This window comes from Thalassophryne amazonica, chromosome 21, assembly GCF_902500255.1.
Source record: "Thalassophryne amazonica chromosome 21, fThaAma1.1, whole genome shotgun sequence".
NCBI lineage: Eukaryota > Metazoa > Chordata > Actinopteri > Batrachoidiformes > Batrachoididae > Thalassophryne > Thalassophryne amazonica.
In genome coordinates, this window is record NC_047123.1 from 26,988,351 (window position 1) to 27,009,041 (window position 20,691).

The following is a 20,691-nucleotide window of genomic DNA, read 5'->3' on the forward strand; positions in this document are numbered from 1 at the left end:
TGCCCTGCAGTTCCTCCTGGGATCTCAAGATGTTTTCAACCCAGATAGAAGATATGCTACCCAAGGCTCTAATCCAAGTTGCAAACCTTCGAACACAGGCATCCAAGAAGCAATTTAATAAGATCCTCAATCCACCTCCTGGGCTCCATCTCATCTTGTGTTTAACTAGTGCACTGCTTTGGACTGAGCTGATTCAGAAGGCAATGATCTCAGTTTACCCGTCAATCTACATTCCAAAATCTCAACTGGTCTAGAGCATGTGCAGCAGCAGTATGGAATTGCAAAGATTCACAGCCCAAATGAGTATCAATCACAGGATAAGATGAATGAATAACAGAATGGAACTTTCTTGCATAGAACTAGCTTTTGTAGAAAGAAGTTTGGTGAGGTGGTTAAAGTATTTGTGGAGAGTTCCACATCCACCTGAGGAGACCTCAAGGTCAGCACAGTTAGGGGCTGTAGATCCTATCAGGCCTGGGAATGCCTTGGGATACCCCAAGAAGAGGAAAGAGAGATGTCTAGATTACCTTACTTAGCCTGGAACCGTGATACCCAGGGTTCCCAACCCCGGAAAAGTGGTGTAATGTTAACGGATGGATGGATCGTCATCAAACAAAACTACATCATCTGCAAAAACCAAAGAAGCAACTATGAAAACTCAATAACGGACAATGTGACCTTCAGCTGTGCCTTGTTTTTGGTCAATGAAAATCATCACCACCAAATTTTAATGTTCCTCTGACGTAACACCCAAGATTTCAGAAAAACTTGAAAAATTAGAGGTAATCTTCTTGAGTTCCAACCATATCTTGGAGGTATTTTTCAGCTCTATTCCAGTTTTGTGTTTAAAGACACTGATGAGCACTTTCTCAAATCACCATGAAGTCTAGTAAGTCCAAAGTAAACTTTCATTTTGCAATCTTTGGAGAATTCGTGTAAGTGGGTCCCATTCCCACCAAAATACAAGGAACGGTTGGCGATATTTGCTTTTTACCTTAGCTGGCTGATAAACCCGGCACAGTATGAGTCATGCTGTAATTGGAAGCTGGAAGGAAAGTTTTATGATATGCTTTTAACAACTTTATGACAAGAAACCTTTGTTTCGGCAGAGATAATGTGTGTGTAAATCAAGGGGTCAGGGGTATTTGAATACCACAGTACATACAATGAATTTAGATGCGATCTACACTTTGTGGACACAATAGAACAAACAATTTATTGACTTCAGAGAATTAGTCCAGTCAGCAGTCTGAGGATACCTCAAGCTGTTGATGTGGACGTTAAGAGCAGTTAAAGCATACATTACAGTCTATGAAAATGCTTTTCACGTTTGTTATTACTGTGTCATTTTACACAATCGATACGGCTATTTAAAAAAAAAAAAAAATTAAGTACTTAAGGCTGCATTTCAAACAGAAAAAAAACACTGACAGGCAAGACGTAATAAAATCAACACTTTATTTACTAGGCAGTATACAAAAGTACAAAAACACATGAAAACTTGGAACGTATAAAACATCACTGCGCAGAATCTAGTATAAAAAAAAAGGCATAAAATGTATAAAAAAAAGATTGTCTGCTAAGTGTTTGACATGAGCTACTGCAGTCTTGTTGAATATGCATCACAGAATAATACAAACTAGAAAAAGAAATGTATAAAAACAATCATACAAAAGTTTCATTGGGCTTTTGTTTGTAGCACAACAAAAAAAATATCAGTGTTTTGTGTGTGGATGGTAAAATTCAAGTGCAGCTTGGCGTTACTCTTACTGGGTGAAGCTCATGGTTTCACATATGTAAGGTCACTTTGGAGTTTTATATATAAATATACTGTATATTAACAAAAATAATGTTTGTTCAGTAAATGTTTTCCTCTACAGGATGCTGTGATGACCAGAAATTGAACATTGAAATGAACTTAATTTTCACTGGCAAAAACAATACAAACAAACAAACGCCAATCTGGTAATACTAAACACAGGTAACCATTTATCCTGCGAGCAAAACACGATCATTTCAATCCCGATGTAACAACAATTATGGCTGTAGCTTGTATTTGCGTGAAAAGCTTCGTGACTGAAATACAGACGTCAATTTCTGAAATTCTTAATATACCTTTTGATATGCGATAATGCTATAACAGGGTTTGAAATACTTAAGTTAAAAACACTGTGCCATTGGCCAATTAATAAAACAGAAAAAGGTAATCAGTAAAATAAAACCAATAAATTAAGTTGTTCTTTATATTAATATCAAAAATCAGAATTAATAATACAGCCCAATGTAAATTATATAGCCACCCTTTCCCATTTATAATACAACATTGTTAATACAAGGACAAGACCAGAATAGGCATTATTTATATATAAAATAAACCCAAAGAAAATTATCCATCAAAATAACAGTTTAAAAAAAGAACAGTCTTTGGTTGGTTTGAATCCAACAAGTGTGAGTGTAGAAACACAGATGGCTTGAAGCCTCTCCCAACTGTTGTACCACAACAAATATGAAATGCACTGTGCTGCGTCCAGTGCAGGAACGTTAATGTTTCCAGATCAGCGTGAGTCTGCGGCTACATGACCAGCGTCCTTGTAGGATAAGTGTTGATGTACTTGTAGCTCTGCTCGGACGCCAAAATGTGCTCCTCCGTTTTCCCACAAGTCACTTGTTCCCAAGAAGTGAGCTGCTGCTGGTAACACAAAGACAGATGTGGTGAGGTATTTTGTTGTTGTTGTTTTTAACAACTCCTCAACATTATTAACCTGCTGTTTTGTTAACAGGGCGGCTCAGAATCGAATGAACTGACTTAATGAAAAGGTTGAGTCAGACGTCACATTTTTGAGGTAAATGTGGGTAAGATCGAGGAAATTTTGAACATTGGCTGCAATTTGTCCTGTGACAAGTATTCTTCAGATTAATCTGTCTTGGTTATTTTTATGTAACATGATGCAAATATTGGATATCAGGTTTATAGTTATCTACAAAATCTGGATTTGAGTAATAGATCATTTTTTAAGTATTGTCTGTCCTTCAAAAATGACAGTTGAATACCACATTTCATGTAATGCAGAATAGAAACTGTCTGCAATTATTTCACACCAAATTCAAACTCTGCTTGTGATGCAGTGGGTCGTGCACCTTAGGAAATAACTGCATGTGTATCTTTTAATATTTAGAAGAGGTGCCATTAATGTAAAACCTAATGCAGAAATATGAGCTCACACACGCTGCAGGACTGTGTATTTGCTGTGATGTGAATTTGGATGCAGATCTGGATTAGAGTATGGTTTGGGACTGGTTCACATATGAGGGGTAAAGACAAGAACATACTGAACTTGATGCTGAAACAGAAAGATTGATTTGGATTGTTACATATTTATCATGCTACTTCTGTTTTTATTTTGATTAATGAACAACACGCACACACATCCTCTCTATACACACCTGTGGTGGGCTACCCATGGCCCTGTGAGTAAGGTTGTAGGTTTTATGCCCATCTTCATGCAATAACGAACTTGTAAGTAGGTCCTGAATGAAGGCAAAAGAAAAGGTGGGGGGATAAAATCTGTTAGCAACAAGAATCAAACCTGTCTGAATAAATCTCTGTAAAGTCTGAGGTGCTGTTTAAGGTGAACTGGAGTTGAAGGACAAGCGTGAGCTTACCGGTACCTCCTGAGCCGGGTCAGTGGGCGAGAAGAGCTGCTTGTGGAGGTCCTGTCCTTCCCACTGCATGCACAGGCTCCGCTCACAAGGGGACTCCACCTTCAGGTACGACACCCACAACCCATCATGATCATGTGACGCATTGAGTTCACAACAGTCAATAATAAACCTCAAACAACGCTGCTGAGCTTCCGTCACCTACGTTTTCTCAACACAAAAACTAAAACTTCTCATGTTTCTGTACTTGTATGAATGAAAAGTACCTCTTGTTTTATCTTCTTCAGAGGCGGCGGCTCAATGGCGCACTCCATAGGCTCCTGTTTAATTGACTCAACTATCAAGTGATTCATTGGGGAATTCTGGGCGGAGAAGAAAAAAAAACCTCAGTTAGCTACAGTGAAGACATGGTATCCAAAACCACACTATACTGAGCACCACAGAGCATATTCAAAAAGGTTGAGGCACCTAAAAAATGTTAAATAAAAATGCATAATTTGCACCAAAAAAAAAAAGGTCACAGTCTCCGGTGTACTGAGGCATCATCAAAACTGTTTTTAAAACTGTAAATACATTCTTAAGTCTCTTATCAAGCATTTATGGTATGAGTGTTGGTGTTTTTGCTAATAAACAACATAATTAGCATATCTGATAATATGAAATAAAATGTCTGTCTTAAATATTCTTGAGTTATGGGTGTCGGAAAAAAATTCAGTCTTTATGTGAAGATATGTATCGAAAAACTCTAAATTAGAATCAGCTCATCAACTTCCCACTGTATACCTATGCCATAGGTATCAAGTGCCTACCATTTAGTTTTGACTACATTAATATGCACCTGCCATGTATTAGTGTGTACACAGGAATGTGTCTGCAGACCCGTAAACAGACAAAATAATGTCCCACGTACCAGCACATAAAAATACTGAAAGTCTAACTTTGTCACACATGTCTGTCTTCATGTATGTCCTCACCAGTAGTTTAAGGGGTCCATATTTGTTCTCCTGCAAGCTCAGGCCCGACTTGAAAGGAGCTGGAGTCTGCGAAGAGGACTCTAACATGGACCGTCGCATGTTGGAAGTTCTTAATCTGTGACAGAAAAAGACAGAGCTGCTTGTATCTCCTCACTGACTGTAGCACAAACATCTGCTCAACATGATGAGGTGAGAAGAGACGCTCACATTTCATTCTCCTTCTGAGCCCTGATGGTGTGGTTACGGTGGAGGGCCGGGTCTATCAGGTGCTTGGAGTCTGCGGGCGGGCTCATTGGTAGACTGTTGCTATCTGAGTGTTCTGGGTTGAGAAACTGTGAAGCAAAAGGAAGGAACCAGTCAGTCAAAGTAGACTAATGTACTCGTGACAGGTCAATTTAGGAATGAGACTTGATTAAAGCGAGAGAACCGTGAGGAAAAAAGACTGATTCTGGAACTGTGTTGATGTCATGAGAGGACAGGATGGTGATTGGATGAGTTCTGACAAATTATTTTAACTACCTGTGAGGGTGAAAAGGGAAGCGTTCTGACTCGCTGAGGAGACGGAACCTGCCAGCGCGCCGTGAGCACTTTTGACCCCTAATTGCGTAAGACCCTGTCTGTTCTGAGAATGCTCCTATCCACGAAACCACCGGTTGTGGCCCCACCCACTGAGGAGAAGCTCTACGAACAGGGTGGGAAAATATTGGTCAAAGCCCACTATCCTGTACAGTCTAGATCTATTCACTGTTTTTATCGCAGACACGTTTTGGGTGTGATAGAAGAGGAATATTTAATATGGACGGAGCATCGATACTTACTGAATCAATGACGGATTCCATGAACTCTGGCATCGTATTTGAGAATGCCGTGCTGCCGTGCTGGTGGCGAGTGTTGTTGTTATTGTTATTGTTGTTGTGTGCGCGTGTCGAGGAGGCGCTCTCTTCTGGGAGGCACCCCTGGTCAACAGGCAGGGCAGGGGCAGCAGCCTGATAGCGAGGTAATGACAAAGCCACGCCCTCTGAGCTGTCAGTCACGGAGCTTTGGCTGAGCCAACTGGGATACGACAAACTGATCTGAGGAAAAAGAAGATTGAATGTGTTAAGGATTTATATAAAACGGGGCAATATTACAAAATGTTTTCAGATTGCTAAGATGTGCGTTTTTTGTGTTTGTAAAAAACAGTCCAGTGAACTTTAATTCACATAAATAAATAATCAAAACTCCAGAGGCAGAAACTTGCTGTCTTGGTGTAGGAAAAAAGTAATAACGTGTGCACTAATTTATAATTGCTTCTGTGTAACTGCTCATCTGAAAGCACAAAGTACTTAATTGTGCGCTCGGTTAATGATGTTTTGCACAGAAATTAAGTCTGATGAATAATGCTGTATAAGTGTTCATCTTCCTTTAAATGTGGGTGCATCTGCAAGTTTAATGCTCTTTCTTGCAAACTAAAATGCATTCAGAGATACAGGAGTTAAAACCTTTATGGCGATGGTTAAAAAAGAGAGCGAGCGCGGCAAAAGAGGGTGAGAAAAGGCGGGAAGAGAAGGGGAACTTTAGCGTAAACCAGTCAGAAGGCTGACAGCAGTGGTGGGTTGCACAAGGGCCACATAAATAAGGTGAGATAAGGTCTTATTTCATCACTTTTGCAGAAACAGACCCTCCCAGATGTTTCCTCCTCCTGGCCCTCGTCCACACACACACACACACACACACACATTCAGCCAGTGTCCTCACAGCCGGGGTCAACATACACATGAACATGTTCCCACACACACCACTCACTGGTGGTAGTGATGGCTGGCCTCGCAGCTCGTTCTCCGCCGACATGAGCAGCAGCTCGATCTCCTTCACCCTCTGCTCCTTCTCGGGGTCCTCCTCACTATAGTGTCTCTGGGAAATGGAGAGCAAGAGGTCAGTTTGTGCCTCGATGCCGCACAGCTCCCCGTAAAGGTAGACGCCATGCACGCTTACTTACCTGTATAGCAGCAGTTCCATGCTGGGGAATGTTCAAAATGTTCAGCTGCAAGGCCATCGGGAACGGCACCTTAAAACACACAAACAACCGGACCAACCGAGAGCGTGACTTCACGAAAGAAAACCGGCCTTGAAGCTGTGTGCATATCAAAATGTAATAAATAGTAAATGTTTAAATTATGTCTTTTATTTTCTTGTATTAATGCCTTTTATGACTGTTGGATTTTTTGTGTTTTTTACTTTACTGATGTTATAAAGCACTTTGTAATTAATATTTGAAAGTGCTGCAAATAAAATTATTATTATCTTGTGAATATTTGCTGTTCATATTTGTTTTGTATCCTCACCTAGCAGGTTATTTTGTTCAAAATCTAACTTGCTGAAGGCAACAAGGGGGGAGAGACAGGAATGTGACTAAATTTTTATTACATTGTGAAAATCAACTGCTGATTTTCAGTAAAGTGAGAAGTAGGCTACATTAAATTTAAAGGGGCACCTAAACATGGGAGTGGAGCCAGAATATTTTGTAAGTGCCCATAAGTATTTGGACAGTGACAATTTTTGTAATTTTGCCTCTGTACACAACCACAGTGGAGTTGACACTGAAGTAAAGACTTTAAACTTTAAATTAAAGGGTTTAACAAAAATACCATATTAACCATTTAGGAATAAACCCATTCTTAAACACAGTCACTCCATGTTCAGAGGCCATAAGTAGCTGGACAAACTAGCATTAATCTAAATCTAAGGATTATATCATCACTTCAGGGGGTGACCCATGAACATTATTATTAGGAAATAATCAGCATGGCATTGTAAGGTAAATCTCTCTGGAGTGGGCAGTTCTCAAAAACTGTGTGAACGTGAAAGAAGGAGACCAATGAGGGAAGCCATCAAGACACCCAGACAACTCTGCAGGGGTTCTAGGCTTCTATGGCTGTAATAGGAGAAACTGTACCTTTTTATGGGTTATGTTTTCACACAAGGAAAAAAAAAAGAATAAATCTAGGCTCAGATCTCACATTTGTTTTCCACTTATCTACACCACTCCACGATAAAGGTGGGAGTGTCTTAGTGGCTTCCCTCACAAGTCTCCCTCTTGCTCAGTTGCTCAGTTTTTCAGACCAGTCTACTCCAGACAGCTTTTTCATTGAGTACTGTGCTGTTTGTATTTGTCAACAATTGATGAACATGAAGTCCAAGACATATTGAATGACCTGGAAATTTTTATGAATCCGTCCCCTAACTTGATCCAAAAAATTTGCCATAAAAGTGATCATTTAAACTGGAATTTAGAATTGTTAGTTTGTCCAGTTTCTTATGGGCTCCAAAAATGGAGGGAGTGTGCATACAAATGGATGTAATTCTTAAATGATTGTTTTTTTTTTGTTTGTTTGTTTTGTTTTTTTTTGCTAAAATGCCTTTAAATTAAAGCTAAAAGTCTACAAAACTGTAAAAAAAAACTGTCTCACCATCTAAGTACTTATGGACTTGCCTGTCAGCCATATTAATGCACTTGTTTACTTATATGGCAAATTATTCAAAAACTAGTGAAGTGAGTTTGGGTCTAATCCAAAAGGTGAACTATTAACTTTTACAACAGGTCTGCAAAAAAAAAAAAAGGAAGAACCTGGAATTTCCATTAAGTGCCCTTTTTGGTGTCAAATGAAAGCTTGAGTTATAGAAAAATAACCATACAGCAATAAATTCACAAACTAAATGGAAAAAAAATATATACAATTCAGCTGCAATTTGGTGGTAACATTCTGGATTGCTTTGAAAATTATGTAAAATTTCAGACTGGTGGAATGGAAGAAGCATATTATATATATATATATATATAAACAATGAAAGTCATGATACAAATTCATGTTTCTGATTTTTTGATAAAATGAACTGCTAATAAGTCGTAATTATGAGACAAAAATCTTAAATATCTTATAATTTTGAGTTCATGTGGGATTTATTGTCATTTTTCTCCCCAGTGAAAACAGGTTTCCAAAACAAAATTTTCATTTCAGGACACTCACTCGGTGTGTGTCGGAGATGTATGTGTAGTTGAGCGGCGATACAGGAGGCAACGGCGTGTGATTGGACGAGTGGGTGGGGAAACCGATGATGTGGTTGGGGGTCTTGATGTAGGTATGGCTGATGGACAGGGGCGAGCTGGTGCTCTTTGACGTTGTCTGAAGGTAGCCTTCCTGTTCCACCTTCCGCCTCATGGTGGAGTTCCAGTGATTCTTTATGGCATTGTCAGTCCTGCAGGTCATAAATACGACATTTAACTCAAGCTCTTAGATGATCATGTTAATTTTTTTAAAAACAGAGCAACCGATGGGATTCATTTCACCTTGCCTCCTCCTTCCTCTCCTCACCTGCCGGGGAGCAGCTTGGCGATTTCCGCCCAGCGGTTGCCTAGTTTCTCATGCGCTTGGTAGATGATTCGGTCTTCCTCCTCTGTCCACGATGTCTTCTTCACCTCCGGGTTCAGGTGGTTGTGCCAGCGCTCACGGCACTGCTTGCCAATGCGGCCCTTCAGATGTTTGGCGATCACCGACCAGCGCTTAGCTCCGTACTTCTGGACGAGTTCAATCACCTGAGGTCAGTGTTTGTGCGAGAGAGGTGAGGAAAGAGGAAGGAAGGAGCAACGGCAGAGAGAGAAGTAAAGACACACGAGAGAGGTACCATAAGATATAATCAACAATATTCTGTCTGCATCCTTCGGCTCCACCCTCCTTCCTTCTTTGTCTTTCAGCTCCTGATTGAAAACACCTGCTGGTGTGCACTGAGGGAGTTTCCAGTGGAACGTTAGCCACTCTGCTAATCATTACAAAGGCATTTGGATGGAAATATAACCCCTTTGGACAGACTCACTGCTTCACTGCTTTTAAGTCAGGTGAATTTTTGGGAACCTGAAGTTTGCAACAGTGCTGGAGTTGCCACAAAATAGAGGCATAGAACATTAAGTAATGACACTCAATTATGTGTTCCTAGGAGTGGCATATACATAGTCACCACTCCAAAGAGGACCATCTGTAACACGGTGTGACAGGTAATTATTATTCCTCGGAAGGACAAAAGCTTCGTGGCTATTATAAAGTTGCTTGTAAAAAAAAGTGCAAAGCTTCTACTGTATTGTCAAAACACAAAAACCCATAGAAGTACAGTGCAAATGTTTTTAAGGCATATTTAAACTGCCAAAATATTTTTAAGAAACAGAAAATAGCTTTAAAACCACATGCTTTTTTCCCGAGGTGGTCTCCTGCAATTTCTAATTTCAAAATGTTATGGTGTCTGAAATGCTTCCATAGTTCTATGTGTGGTTTCATCATCACTCTTACATGGATGATTCCTTTCTTGTCCTTAAAGGGGACATATTGTGCCAAATCAGCTCTTATCTACATTTTATAGTTAAATATGTTTGAGGTTTATGTTAATAATCTTCCCATTTGTCCACATCTGTGTATGTACAAACTCAGCCATAAGCAAATCTTACTCATCTTCAACCGCTTACTCCAATTAAGGGTCACTGGGGGGGCTGGAGCCTATCCCAGCAGTCATGGGGCGTGAGGCGGGGTACACCCTGGACAGGATGCCAGTCTGTGGCAGGGCCACATATAGACAGACAAACATATTCACACCTATGCACAATTTAAATTTTCCAATTCACCTAACCTGCATGTCTTTGGATGTGGGAGGAAACCACACAAATACAGGGAGGACATGCAAACTCCACACAGAAAGGCCACAGGTGGGAATTGATCCCATGACCTTCTTGCTGTGAGGCAACAGTGCTAACCACTAAGCCACTGTGCTGTCCCATAAGGAAACCTGATGCCAGAGATAGCTTGCTTTACATTTTCATGATACACGTCTACCTGGAAGGGGGCGGGGCAAACAGCAGCTCCTTTACATTCAAAGCAACAAACATATAAACTGGTTGTTTGCTAAAGATGTAAAGTTTTGTGAGAGGTTATTAGGAGGCATTGCATTAGTTTCTATTGGGTATTTGTATCGGGCCTAACCAGCTCTTTTCTTACCCTCTGGTCCTCTTCTTTGGTCCAAGGGCCTTTGATGAGTTCTGGGTTGAGAACCTTTTGCCACCGGTGCTGACACTGCACATCTGTGCGGTTCTGTTGGATCACAAAGCAATAACACTCTTTAGTTGACTATGTCTTGCAAAGACATTGTGTGTGAATCGGTGCATGCATTACATACTGATAGTAAGCTTGCAATGACTTTCCAGTCTTCAGATCCATGGACCTCAACAAGTTTCTTCAACTTCTCATCCTAAGGAAAATAAAATAAAATTGTGTTTTTGCATTCAGTATTTTAATGTCAAGGTAATGAAATACATCCCCTGCAAACTAAAATAAGTCATACATTTAGAGAATGTGGTAAAAAAAAAAAATTTAAGGACATTTTGTCACTGGAAAGTGTTGAAGCAACCCTTCAATTAATTGATTAGCTGATTGACAGAAAATAGTAGTTATAACAGTAACTGTTGTTTTTAAGGCATAAACACTGAAAATTTAATATATTTGTATTTTTGTGTATTTTTATGAATTTTCAAAAACTTTATTGTTAATTTATGAAAACATTGAAACTAGTACTGATTCAACAGTCAACTAGTGGACTAAATGAAAATTGTTCAGGTTTTTATTTTTAAGCAATTGTTTACTTAATATTTATCAAGCAAATACACTAATGAACAAAAATCATATGTACAATACAAAAAAAATCATAAAGCAATAAGAGGTGTTTAAATCAAATTTACCACAAAGTGTGTTAAAGGCTAAAGAATATATTACATAAAAATCTTGCGTGAATACCCTTTACTATTAAAACATTATTTTGCTTTTACAGGAATGTCATGTTAATCAAGCCATTATTTGATTATTTTCACCTGTTTGATGTATTTGTGGACACAGACTGTTTCTACAAAAATAATTGGGTTTTTATAAATCTAAAAAAGGTCTAACTTCTTTATTTATTAAAACAGACAAAGCTCTAACTTTTTGGGGAACTTTCAAATGTGTCATTTTGTTGGCATGCTAATAAAGAAAAACAACTCTTTAAAATAACACACTCGTAAAGAAACAATTTTGCACAGAAATTGCACTGATTCCACTTCCTCAAATGTAAATAGTTGCTCATTTTCTGCAGTTCAATTTTAAAAATTCTTGTTTTGTAGACTGTGGGCAGCACATTGATGGAATCGGTTAGCATTCTTGCTTCCCAACAAGGTCCATGGTTTGAACCATTAATGCTACATTCTTCAAGTACATCTGGAGTTATCAGTAAGGGCATCCGATGTAACATTTGTGCCAAATCAACATGCAGAACCATATCAGATCTGCTATGGTGAGCCCGAGCATAAAGGGAGAAGCAGACTGTTAAATAGTCTCACTTATTCCCATTTTCCATGTGACTGCATGTATTATTTTGTGCTGAACTGTGGTTTTATGCAGGTGTGTACCTCTTCTCGTGTCCAGCGTGTTTTGCCCAGGTGGCGTTTCCCCGCCTTGTTGATGGATCCCTCATAATCATGGTCATACATCTCGGTCTCCTCCTCATCCTCCTCACTACTGTAAACACTGGAGATGGAGAAAAGAGTGAGATAAAGAGGTGCGTGGGGATAAAAAAAGAAAAGTGTGTGATAACAGAAAGGCAAATAATGGCACAATAAGTGTCGGTCTGTTTCCAAACTACTCCCTAATCATCTCTTTACAGAGTACACAAAGAACTCGGCCCACTCTTTAACTTGTCAGGTGTCAACATAGACAGAACCAGTCATTCTTGAAGGATTGGGTGCAGGCGTTTAGCCAAGACATCCACAAGGGGGGAGAGAGAGAGAGAGAGAGAAAGAAAAGAGGGAGGGAGGGATGAGAGATGGATGAACAGGTTCCAGTGTTTTTGGTTTCCACAGATACTGGGATTGGCATATGCGATCATAATTTCATGACCCTGGCATGTTCAGACCTGCAGTGGCATTGTACAACACACACTGACTGGGTTAGTAACCAATCAGAATAAAGACCAGAGACTCTGTAGAAGCTGTGTCAAGAGCAACAGGTGAACAGGAGCCTCACTGAGACGTGTGAATAATCTTCATTAATTATGTTAATTTTCTAAAACGTTTAACCACATAAAACAGAACAAGACACAAAAACAAACTGCACAAACAAGTGCACATATACTGTCAGTTACAAAAAATAGTCTGTTAAAGTCACTATTTGCTGCACAAAACAGAAATCATGACCCCATGTAAGAAAAAATGCAAATCAAACAAGTTCTCATCTGAAAAGTGCACGAAAAAGAGTTAATGAAGATACTCATAACAGACAAGTAATGCAAGGTATTAATTACACGTTGCTCTTCGCACAAGGGCACGGGCGATTTTTAAGCGATCTGGCAACATCTGTGTTTTTAAATGGGGAAATAAGTAGTTCTTATCAAAATTTACAGTGACACGTTTAAAGTTGCGAGTGCGCGAAAGCCAAATAGAGACACTGCGTCAGATTTTGCCAGATTACAAATTTATGAAGTGAATTTCTTTGCGCCGTTTTAGCGCGTTCGCTTGCTGTCATTAACGCGAACGTAGGGGGTGAGAGACATAGAATCAGAGCGAGAGAGAGAGCGAGCCGGAGAGCGCCAGCCGCTGTCATGACAGCAGCAGCGCGAGCGCACATGCTGCTTACCGCCACCTGTTAGGAGCGCGCGAGCCACACACAAAAACGACAACTTTTAACAAAAGCAAAACACAAACGTCCATAAATTAAGAGGGGAAAAAATAATAAAATGTAAGCGCTGTTATATTAAGACGCCTTTCACGCTTACAGAAGTTAAAATAAGAAGGGGCAGGGGGGGACACCAAGGTCACTCACGCGGACTAAACATAAGAAAATGATTTAAGGAGTTTGTTTTTACCTGTTTCTCGGCCGCCGAGCCATGTCGGTGTGTGAGGAGCGGCCAAGCTTCGCTAAGTGCGCTCAGTTTGTTCTCCCGGCTAACAGGCAGGTTGACATTAATTTAAACTGCAGCCGCAGCCGCCGCTGGAGGCTCCGCCCCCTGCTCCGGGTCTGCTCCGCTTATTTGGCGCTCCTCTGCGCGCGCGCGCAACCCTGTATAGCACGAGGCCGAATTGATAGCACGGGGCGTTCACGTACACTCCGACTTTCTGCTTTTATTGGTTTAAGTTTGCTCAAACGAGCATCATGCAATTGTAAAATATCTTCATGACTAATGCTCAAATGTTGTGTCCTTTGCCTTGTTTTATATGCTAGTGTGGAAAAACAATGCGCACATATGAAGTGCCTAAAACGTTTCAAAATAATGAAAAGTTATAAAATATCTCATATGATTGATACATATTTATTTGGGGCTGAGCTGATCTTGTTTGGCCACTGGAATCGAAAATAAAATTATTTCTTATTTTAACCTCAATAATTAACTTGCATCCTCTTTTTTTTGCCAAAACTGGAGCAATCTTAACTTTTGATCTCTTTAGAAAATGAAATTGGACTTTCTCTCATTCTATTTTATCATTTAATTTAATTTATAATGCGCCAAATCACAGTAAAAGCCTTCTCAAGACGCCTTACATAAAACAAGGTAACATAAAATTTAATAAATAATTAAAATATGAATTTAAAAAAAAATTCAAATACATAAATAAAAACAGAAGTAAAAGAATAAAACAAATAAAAATAAAAACTATTCACAGGAAAGAGAATAAAAATAGGTTTTCAGTCTTGACTTAAAAATGTACAATTGTACAACTCCATTTTAGTTTGTATTTTTTTTTTTTTCTGATTTATTTTATCACTCAGTAGCTCATTTGCTATGCCTTTTAGAAATGTTGATGATCAGACCACTAATTTGTTAAACTTTTCACCATGACTCGAACATAAAATTTTGATCTCTTTGTAATCCATAGTTGACTCTTAACTGGCTATATCTCCCACTCTGGAAAGGTTATAAATTATTGTGTTTGCCATGGCAGACTGAGTGCTGTTTTGATACCTTTGGTGGTACTGGAAACTTGCATGGCCATAATAATAATAATAATTAATAATTAATAATAATAACTGTCCCACTGTGCATTGTAAGCTATTTGGAATTAGAAATTGCACACATTGTTACATTTTTGCACAAGACACATTGATATGGGAATTATTTGAATTTGAGCAGATGTGCAAGAATGTGCTATTTAATCACAACAGACACCTGTAATGATTTTAATCATAAAGAAAATATTAAAACATGCCCATTACACTTTCCAAAGCAATGTTTTCAAATTAGCCTAATAGTTTTATCCAGACCTTCATTTCTGATCGCTATCAAGAAACAAAGATAGCAAATTTGTCCGCTTAAAAATGTGAAACCAGTTTTCTCTGTAAATCACTAAAGTGCTTAAATAATCAAAATGACCAAACAACTGGTATAGATTACTATATCGTTTTCGTCATGGATTGTTTTTGATGATTCAGAAGTTGATAAAGTAGTTTGTGAGTGATGATTCTGTCTCGTGTTGTGCATTATGCGACCTGAGCCATCATTAATGTACATAGTACAGCTAATATGATTTCATTCACACCCACATGTGGTTGAAGCACATGTAAGGTTGTTGTTTCCAGTCCCGTCTGTCTGCCCATCCATCCGACTGTGTGTGAAGAAAATACCTCTGCACATTTATCCATATTGGACGAGACTTATGGGAATAATTCAAGGTTAGCTGATGATGAAGTGATTTGATTTTGAGAAAAATCTGTTAAAAGACAAGGTCACAGGCTGAGGTTAAATTTTTTGTTCCAAGGATTACATTAAGGGATATTAACAGCTGTTCCAGTGAATCGATTAAAGACACGGCTATGATGGAAAGCTCAATTTTGATAACTAATTAATTGATTACATAATTTACGAATGAGATAAGATTAATCTCGATGTGGACTGTAAACTGAACATATGTTGTTGGTCAGATAAGCAATTCAACCATGCATTTATTTAGTTGTGAGTTGGAACTCCTGACGCCATGGAGATGGGGATGCTCGAATTTCCGAGGTGTATCTAAAGGTAACACGAAAGGGCACAATGTTGACGCGCGAATGTCCGCGCTAAACTTTTGTGTTTTTTTTTTGTTTTTTTTTATGACATTTCTCTTCCACTGAAAAGCAGAAGGAAGAGGGAGTTTGTGGACGAAGAAACAATTGCAGAACTCTTTTCCCCATCTGTCAAACAACAGTGAATTTTCAGACTTTGAACGTTTACACATAATTTTTTTTAGTGATAAATTAACTCCACCTGTCTCTTATCATTTGAGGATGATGACCATCAAAGTAGTAGTAGTAATAATAAAAACACCAGTCTTCATTCCGTCTTCGGGCTAAATTTCTTTAAAGGCAGCTCACTGATGATGCCTTTGAATTTATTCAAAATGACATTTAAATAAACCAGTCAAGCCTGTTTTTGAGCAGTGCTTTTTTCACACATAACTAATACACTCAGGCCCATAGATATTTGAACAGTGACACAATTTTGTGTAAATCTGCCTCTGTTCACCACAACAATGGAGTTGAAATAACTTGAAATGTTCTTCTTGTGTAGACCTTTTGTTTAATTCAGTGGATTGAGTGAAATTTTGTATTAACTGTTTAGGAATTACAGTCATTCCATACAGCAGTAGTTTCTACATTATCAGAGTCCATAATTAATTGGATATATTAAATATAAAGATTGTTGTGAGTACAAATCATCACTTTTACAGCCAGGTTTCTTTAAATAAGTCAGAAGATGGACACATGAACATCTCCAAGTCACTGACTATATCTTGGACCTCATTTACATTAATCAGTAAGAAATAAAAACCATTGTTTTGTATGGTAAATAGGCAGTTCTACCATAAAGACTCAGGACGCAAGAAAAAGTTAAGACTTTAATCCATTGTGATAACATACAGAATGTTGGGGTTCCTGTCACCATGGAATAGAGGTATAGATCTCAGATACCACCATCTGAAGAAGGCAGGGGTGGTGCCTACCCCCCATGCATCAGACAGGGACTGACTGGTGGCAGTGGAGTGGAGGAGGCAGTGTCCGGGTCAGTGACTGCAAGCAGCAGAGAGGACACTTAGAAAATACTTAAAAAAAAAAAAAAAAAGAAGAACTTGCATGTTTCATATTGGTCGTGAGTTGATGTCTGATTAGAGATTATACTTTTTATTGATTAGGTGAAGCTGAATGAAAACTTTAAAATCTTCCTGGCAGAACATACACTATGCGATATTAAATTAAAAATTGAGTGATCAAGCTACAAGGAAACTAGTGAGGGAAGCCACCAAGATACCTAGACAATTCTGAAAGAATGTGATCACACTGTGATTGGAAACACAGGTGTTCAGAGGTGAAAATCCCGAAAATTCTGTCACTGATCAAACACATGGATCTGACAGTGTGAAACATTATTATACACTGTTGCCTCACTATCTTTTGAAGTTGCCATGTTTGTTCATAGACAGGATGTGGTGGATAATTACAACACCTGCATTAAGATTTTGGGGTTTGGAATAAGCATAGGTGTGGCAGAATTTTGAAATTAAGCCCTTCCTGAATTATTCCAAACAAAGTGATGACCAAAACGAGGCTTTTGACCCCAATTATTTACTTGATTCATAAAATGATTCACAGTTTGGAAACACTCAATGTTTTATAAAATGATTTACTATTTTAAATATTCAAAACAAACCATTTTGAAAAAAGCTTCAGTGTTTTCAAATGCGCAATTTGCTCAATTATACAACTGCGTTAAAAAATTCTTAATTTTTCAAAAGGTTCAAAACACCAAATGAGACAGTTAGTTTATGAAATTATTTTATATTTTGAAATGCTCAAGTCATTACAACTGCGACATGTGAAGTAGAAAGAAGTAGAAGAAAGTGATTTGCTGTTTTGGAACACTTTTCAAAATAGATTCACGACATTTGCAGCACTAAATAAAACTGTGCTTCCAGAAAGTGATTCGCTGTTTTGGAACACTTTTTTCTAAATAGATTCAAAACACTTGCAGCACTAAATAAAACTGTACTTCAAGAAAGTGATTCGCTGTTTTGAAACACTTTTTTTAAAATAGATTCACGACATTTGCAGCACTAAATAAAACTGTACTTCAAGAAATTGATTCGCTGTTTTGGAACACTTTTTTCAAATAGATTCAAAACACTTGCAGCACTAAATAAAACTGTACTTCAAGAAAGTGATTCGCTGTTTTGAAACACTTTTTTCAAAATAGATTCACGACATTTGCAGCACTAAATAAAACTGTCCTTCCAGAAAGTGATTCGCTGTTTTGGAACACTTTTTTCTAAATAGATTCAAAACACTTGCAGCACTAAATAAAACTGTACTTCAAGAAAGTGATTCGCTGTTTTGAAACACTTTTTTAAAAATAGATTCACGACATTTGCAGCACTAAATAAAACTGTACTTCAAGAAAGTGATTCGCTGTTTTTAAACACTTTTTTTCAAAATAGATTCAAAACACTTGCAGCACTAAATAAAACTGTACTTCAAGAAAGTGATTCGCTGTTTTGGAACACTTTTTTCAAATAGATTCAAAACACTTGCAGCACTAAATAAAACTGTACTTCAAGAAAGTGATTCGCTGTTTTGAAACACTTTTTTTCAAAATAGATTCAAAACACTTGCAGCACTAAATAAAACTGTACTTCAAGAAAGTGATTCGCTGTTTTGAAACACTTTTTTCAAAATAGATTCAAAACACTTGCAGCACTAAATAAAACTGTACTTCAAGAATGATTCACTGTTTTGAAACACTTTTTGAAACTTTGCACTCTAATGCACTTTGCACCCTTCTCTCTGAATTATTAAAAAAGTAAGTTAATTTGACTTTCAAGCAGTTCACAGTCATTTTTATGACCACAGATAATTTTCCCGTCCCTGACAACTTGTCTTGACTGGTTGTCTGGGGCTCCAGTTACCCTGCAGGACAGTCTTCACTCAGCCATGCAGTACGGAGAGTAGGGGCCTCTTATTTGTCCAAATGTGTGTCAGGTCCTCCATATGCAGCCGTATTGTCCTAGTCACTTGTAATTATTGTCAAGGCAGACCAGCATATTGTCTCAGGGCGGCCTGATGTAGGCTCTGCACACAAACACAGTTATGGACTGCAAATGTCACCATTCTTATCACAACAACAGCAGCACAAATGCTCCCTGAGGCACTGAGACATGAAGAAATATGAAGAGGAAAGAGATGTATATTGGTTCAAAGAGATGCCACCTGAAAAAATTACCCTAAATCTACACTTATGTTTGAATTCCACTAATAGCTTTCAACTTAAGTGTCAGTGGATGGAAGTCAGACTGTATCACACGGTTTCCTGGTTGCATCACCTGAAGGCTTCACATCCCATGGTGACATATACACCTGTGTACACAAGCATTGTTCCAGTCATTTTTTGCCACAAGTAAGAGGACGTTTTACTCAAATTAAAGTTTAATCATGCACTTTCACAGTATTGCAAACATGTTGCATATAAGGGCTGGATGAAAGGTTATCAAGTTGGTTATGACAGGGTTGCGCCAAGTCAATGAAACGAAACGTGCATTTATTTCCGCCATTTTAAACTCATGGTTGCATTTGATGTTTTGTAGAAGTTGAAGTTTGGTGTATTTGTCAAAATGCAAAAGTTGGGTGTAACGTCCAGTGGTATTTATGGCAATACTGTTGCGACTTTGGAGATGATGCTCCGGCTTCTACACATTTACATCTGTACAGATGACGTATGCAGAGCTGGTCTACCAATATGTAGACCTGACCTCAGGTTCTGGTCATGCTACCTGTCTGTGTCCACAAGACACTTCATCTGTGTTGATCCGGTCCACTCAGGTATAAGGGTGATTCTTAGACTATGGGCACTTATTATGTCCTTTGATAATATTGTATGAAAAACAGAAAAAAGGGGAAATTTTACACTTTTATAGTTATCATTACAATGAAAGTGTGTTAAGAAATTTGTTCTAGTAGTCTATGATGACTTTTTCACCTTTTTTCAGCATCATTATATGCAAATATTGCCATTTTGTGCTTGTCCCACACCCAGACTTTTGATCTTCAATGATAAAAATGAATGGTAAAAAAACATTTTTTCTAATGTTTTAAAATATCTCTGAATAAAATATCAGTAAAATAATCAAAACATAATTGGGGTATTCAATGTCATACAACTGTTGTGATTTTTTTAAACAAAATGTAGTTGTCCCACACTATTGCCGTAATTTCCACCACAACACTGTAATGTCCCTAAACAGTTTGTATGAAAGATTGTTTGGGTAGTTTCTATGGAGATAAACAGTGACATCAGAGCACATGTATATAGCGCCAAATCACAACAAACAGTTGCCCCAAGGCGCTTTATATTGTAAGGCAATGGTGTGGTGGAAATTACATTTACAAGGCCAATAGTGCCCGTAGTTAAAGAATCACCCATAAATGGGTATAGTCTTGAGAAGCGACCTCTGATGGACTGGAGTCCCATGCAGGCAGAATTGTAGCATCTCATTTGCTTAATGCTGCAGAATCCAATAAGCACAGGGTCCAGTGGGCATCAGTGCCTACATAGGAATATTTATGATACTTACTTCAAGATGAACCAACATCTGATCAACCTGCAACTGCCAAACCATTATCATGTTCACCACATGGTGATGGATGATAGGTGAGAGATACTATGAATCAGATAGATAACGCTATCCGAAGGTATCAAGCTTGTCTCGTCCAGGGAGAACTTAAAGAATTCAGAGGTAAATGCATTTAATTTCATCAAACAGTTCAAAACCCAGGATGAATGCTGTGTTTATCATTTTGAACTACAGGTTTTAAAAAAGGTATTTAATTCAGACAAAAAGCACCTCTTCCACCTACGGGAAAGACATAACCTCAGGTTTGTGACCATGAACTACCTTCCAAAGGATGAAATTATAAACAGATAGGATGCCAGCTTTCAGGGGCAGCGACATGAGGCTGTCCTGTTTCATCAGGACAATGGCCCATCAGCAAGTTGG

The 20,691-nt window shown here is 38.4% G+C and overlaps 1 protein-coding gene across 3 annotated transcripts; it reads right to left on the reverse strand.

Annotated features, from left to right (window-relative positions):
* Window positions 1–1,441: 1,441 nt before the first annotated feature.
* On the reverse strand, window positions 1,442–13,665 carry myb (v-myb avian myeloblastosis viral oncogene homolog). 3 transcript variants are annotated; one of them, XM_034162494.1, is made up of 15 exons: window positions 13,542–13,665; window positions 12,091–12,208; window positions 10,830–10,901; window positions 10,652–10,744; window positions 8,987–9,207; window positions 8,642–8,870; window positions 6,613–6,681; window positions 6,423–6,527; window positions 5,453–5,707; window positions 4,842–4,966; window positions 4,635–4,749; window positions 3,927–4,022; window positions 3,664–3,762; window positions 3,445–3,528; window positions 1,442–2,689 (listed from the first exon to the last, which is right to left on the reverse strand). In XM_034162494.1, the coding sequence occupies exons 1-15, from the start codon at window positions 13,562–13,564 to the stop codon at window positions 2,573–2,575; spliced, it is 1,821 nt and encodes a 606-aa protein (XP_034018385.1). In that variant the 5' UTR covers window positions 13,565–13,665; the 3' UTR covers window positions 1,442–2,572. The 3 variants fall into 3 exon arrangements, with proteins under 3 accessions (XP_034018385.1, XP_034018386.1, XP_034018383.1); XM_034162495.1 differs by having other exon boundaries at window positions 1,442–2,686; window positions 6,420–6,527; XM_034162492.1 differs by having other exon boundaries at window positions 6,420–6,527.
* Window positions 13,666–20,691: the final 7,026 nt, after the last annotated feature.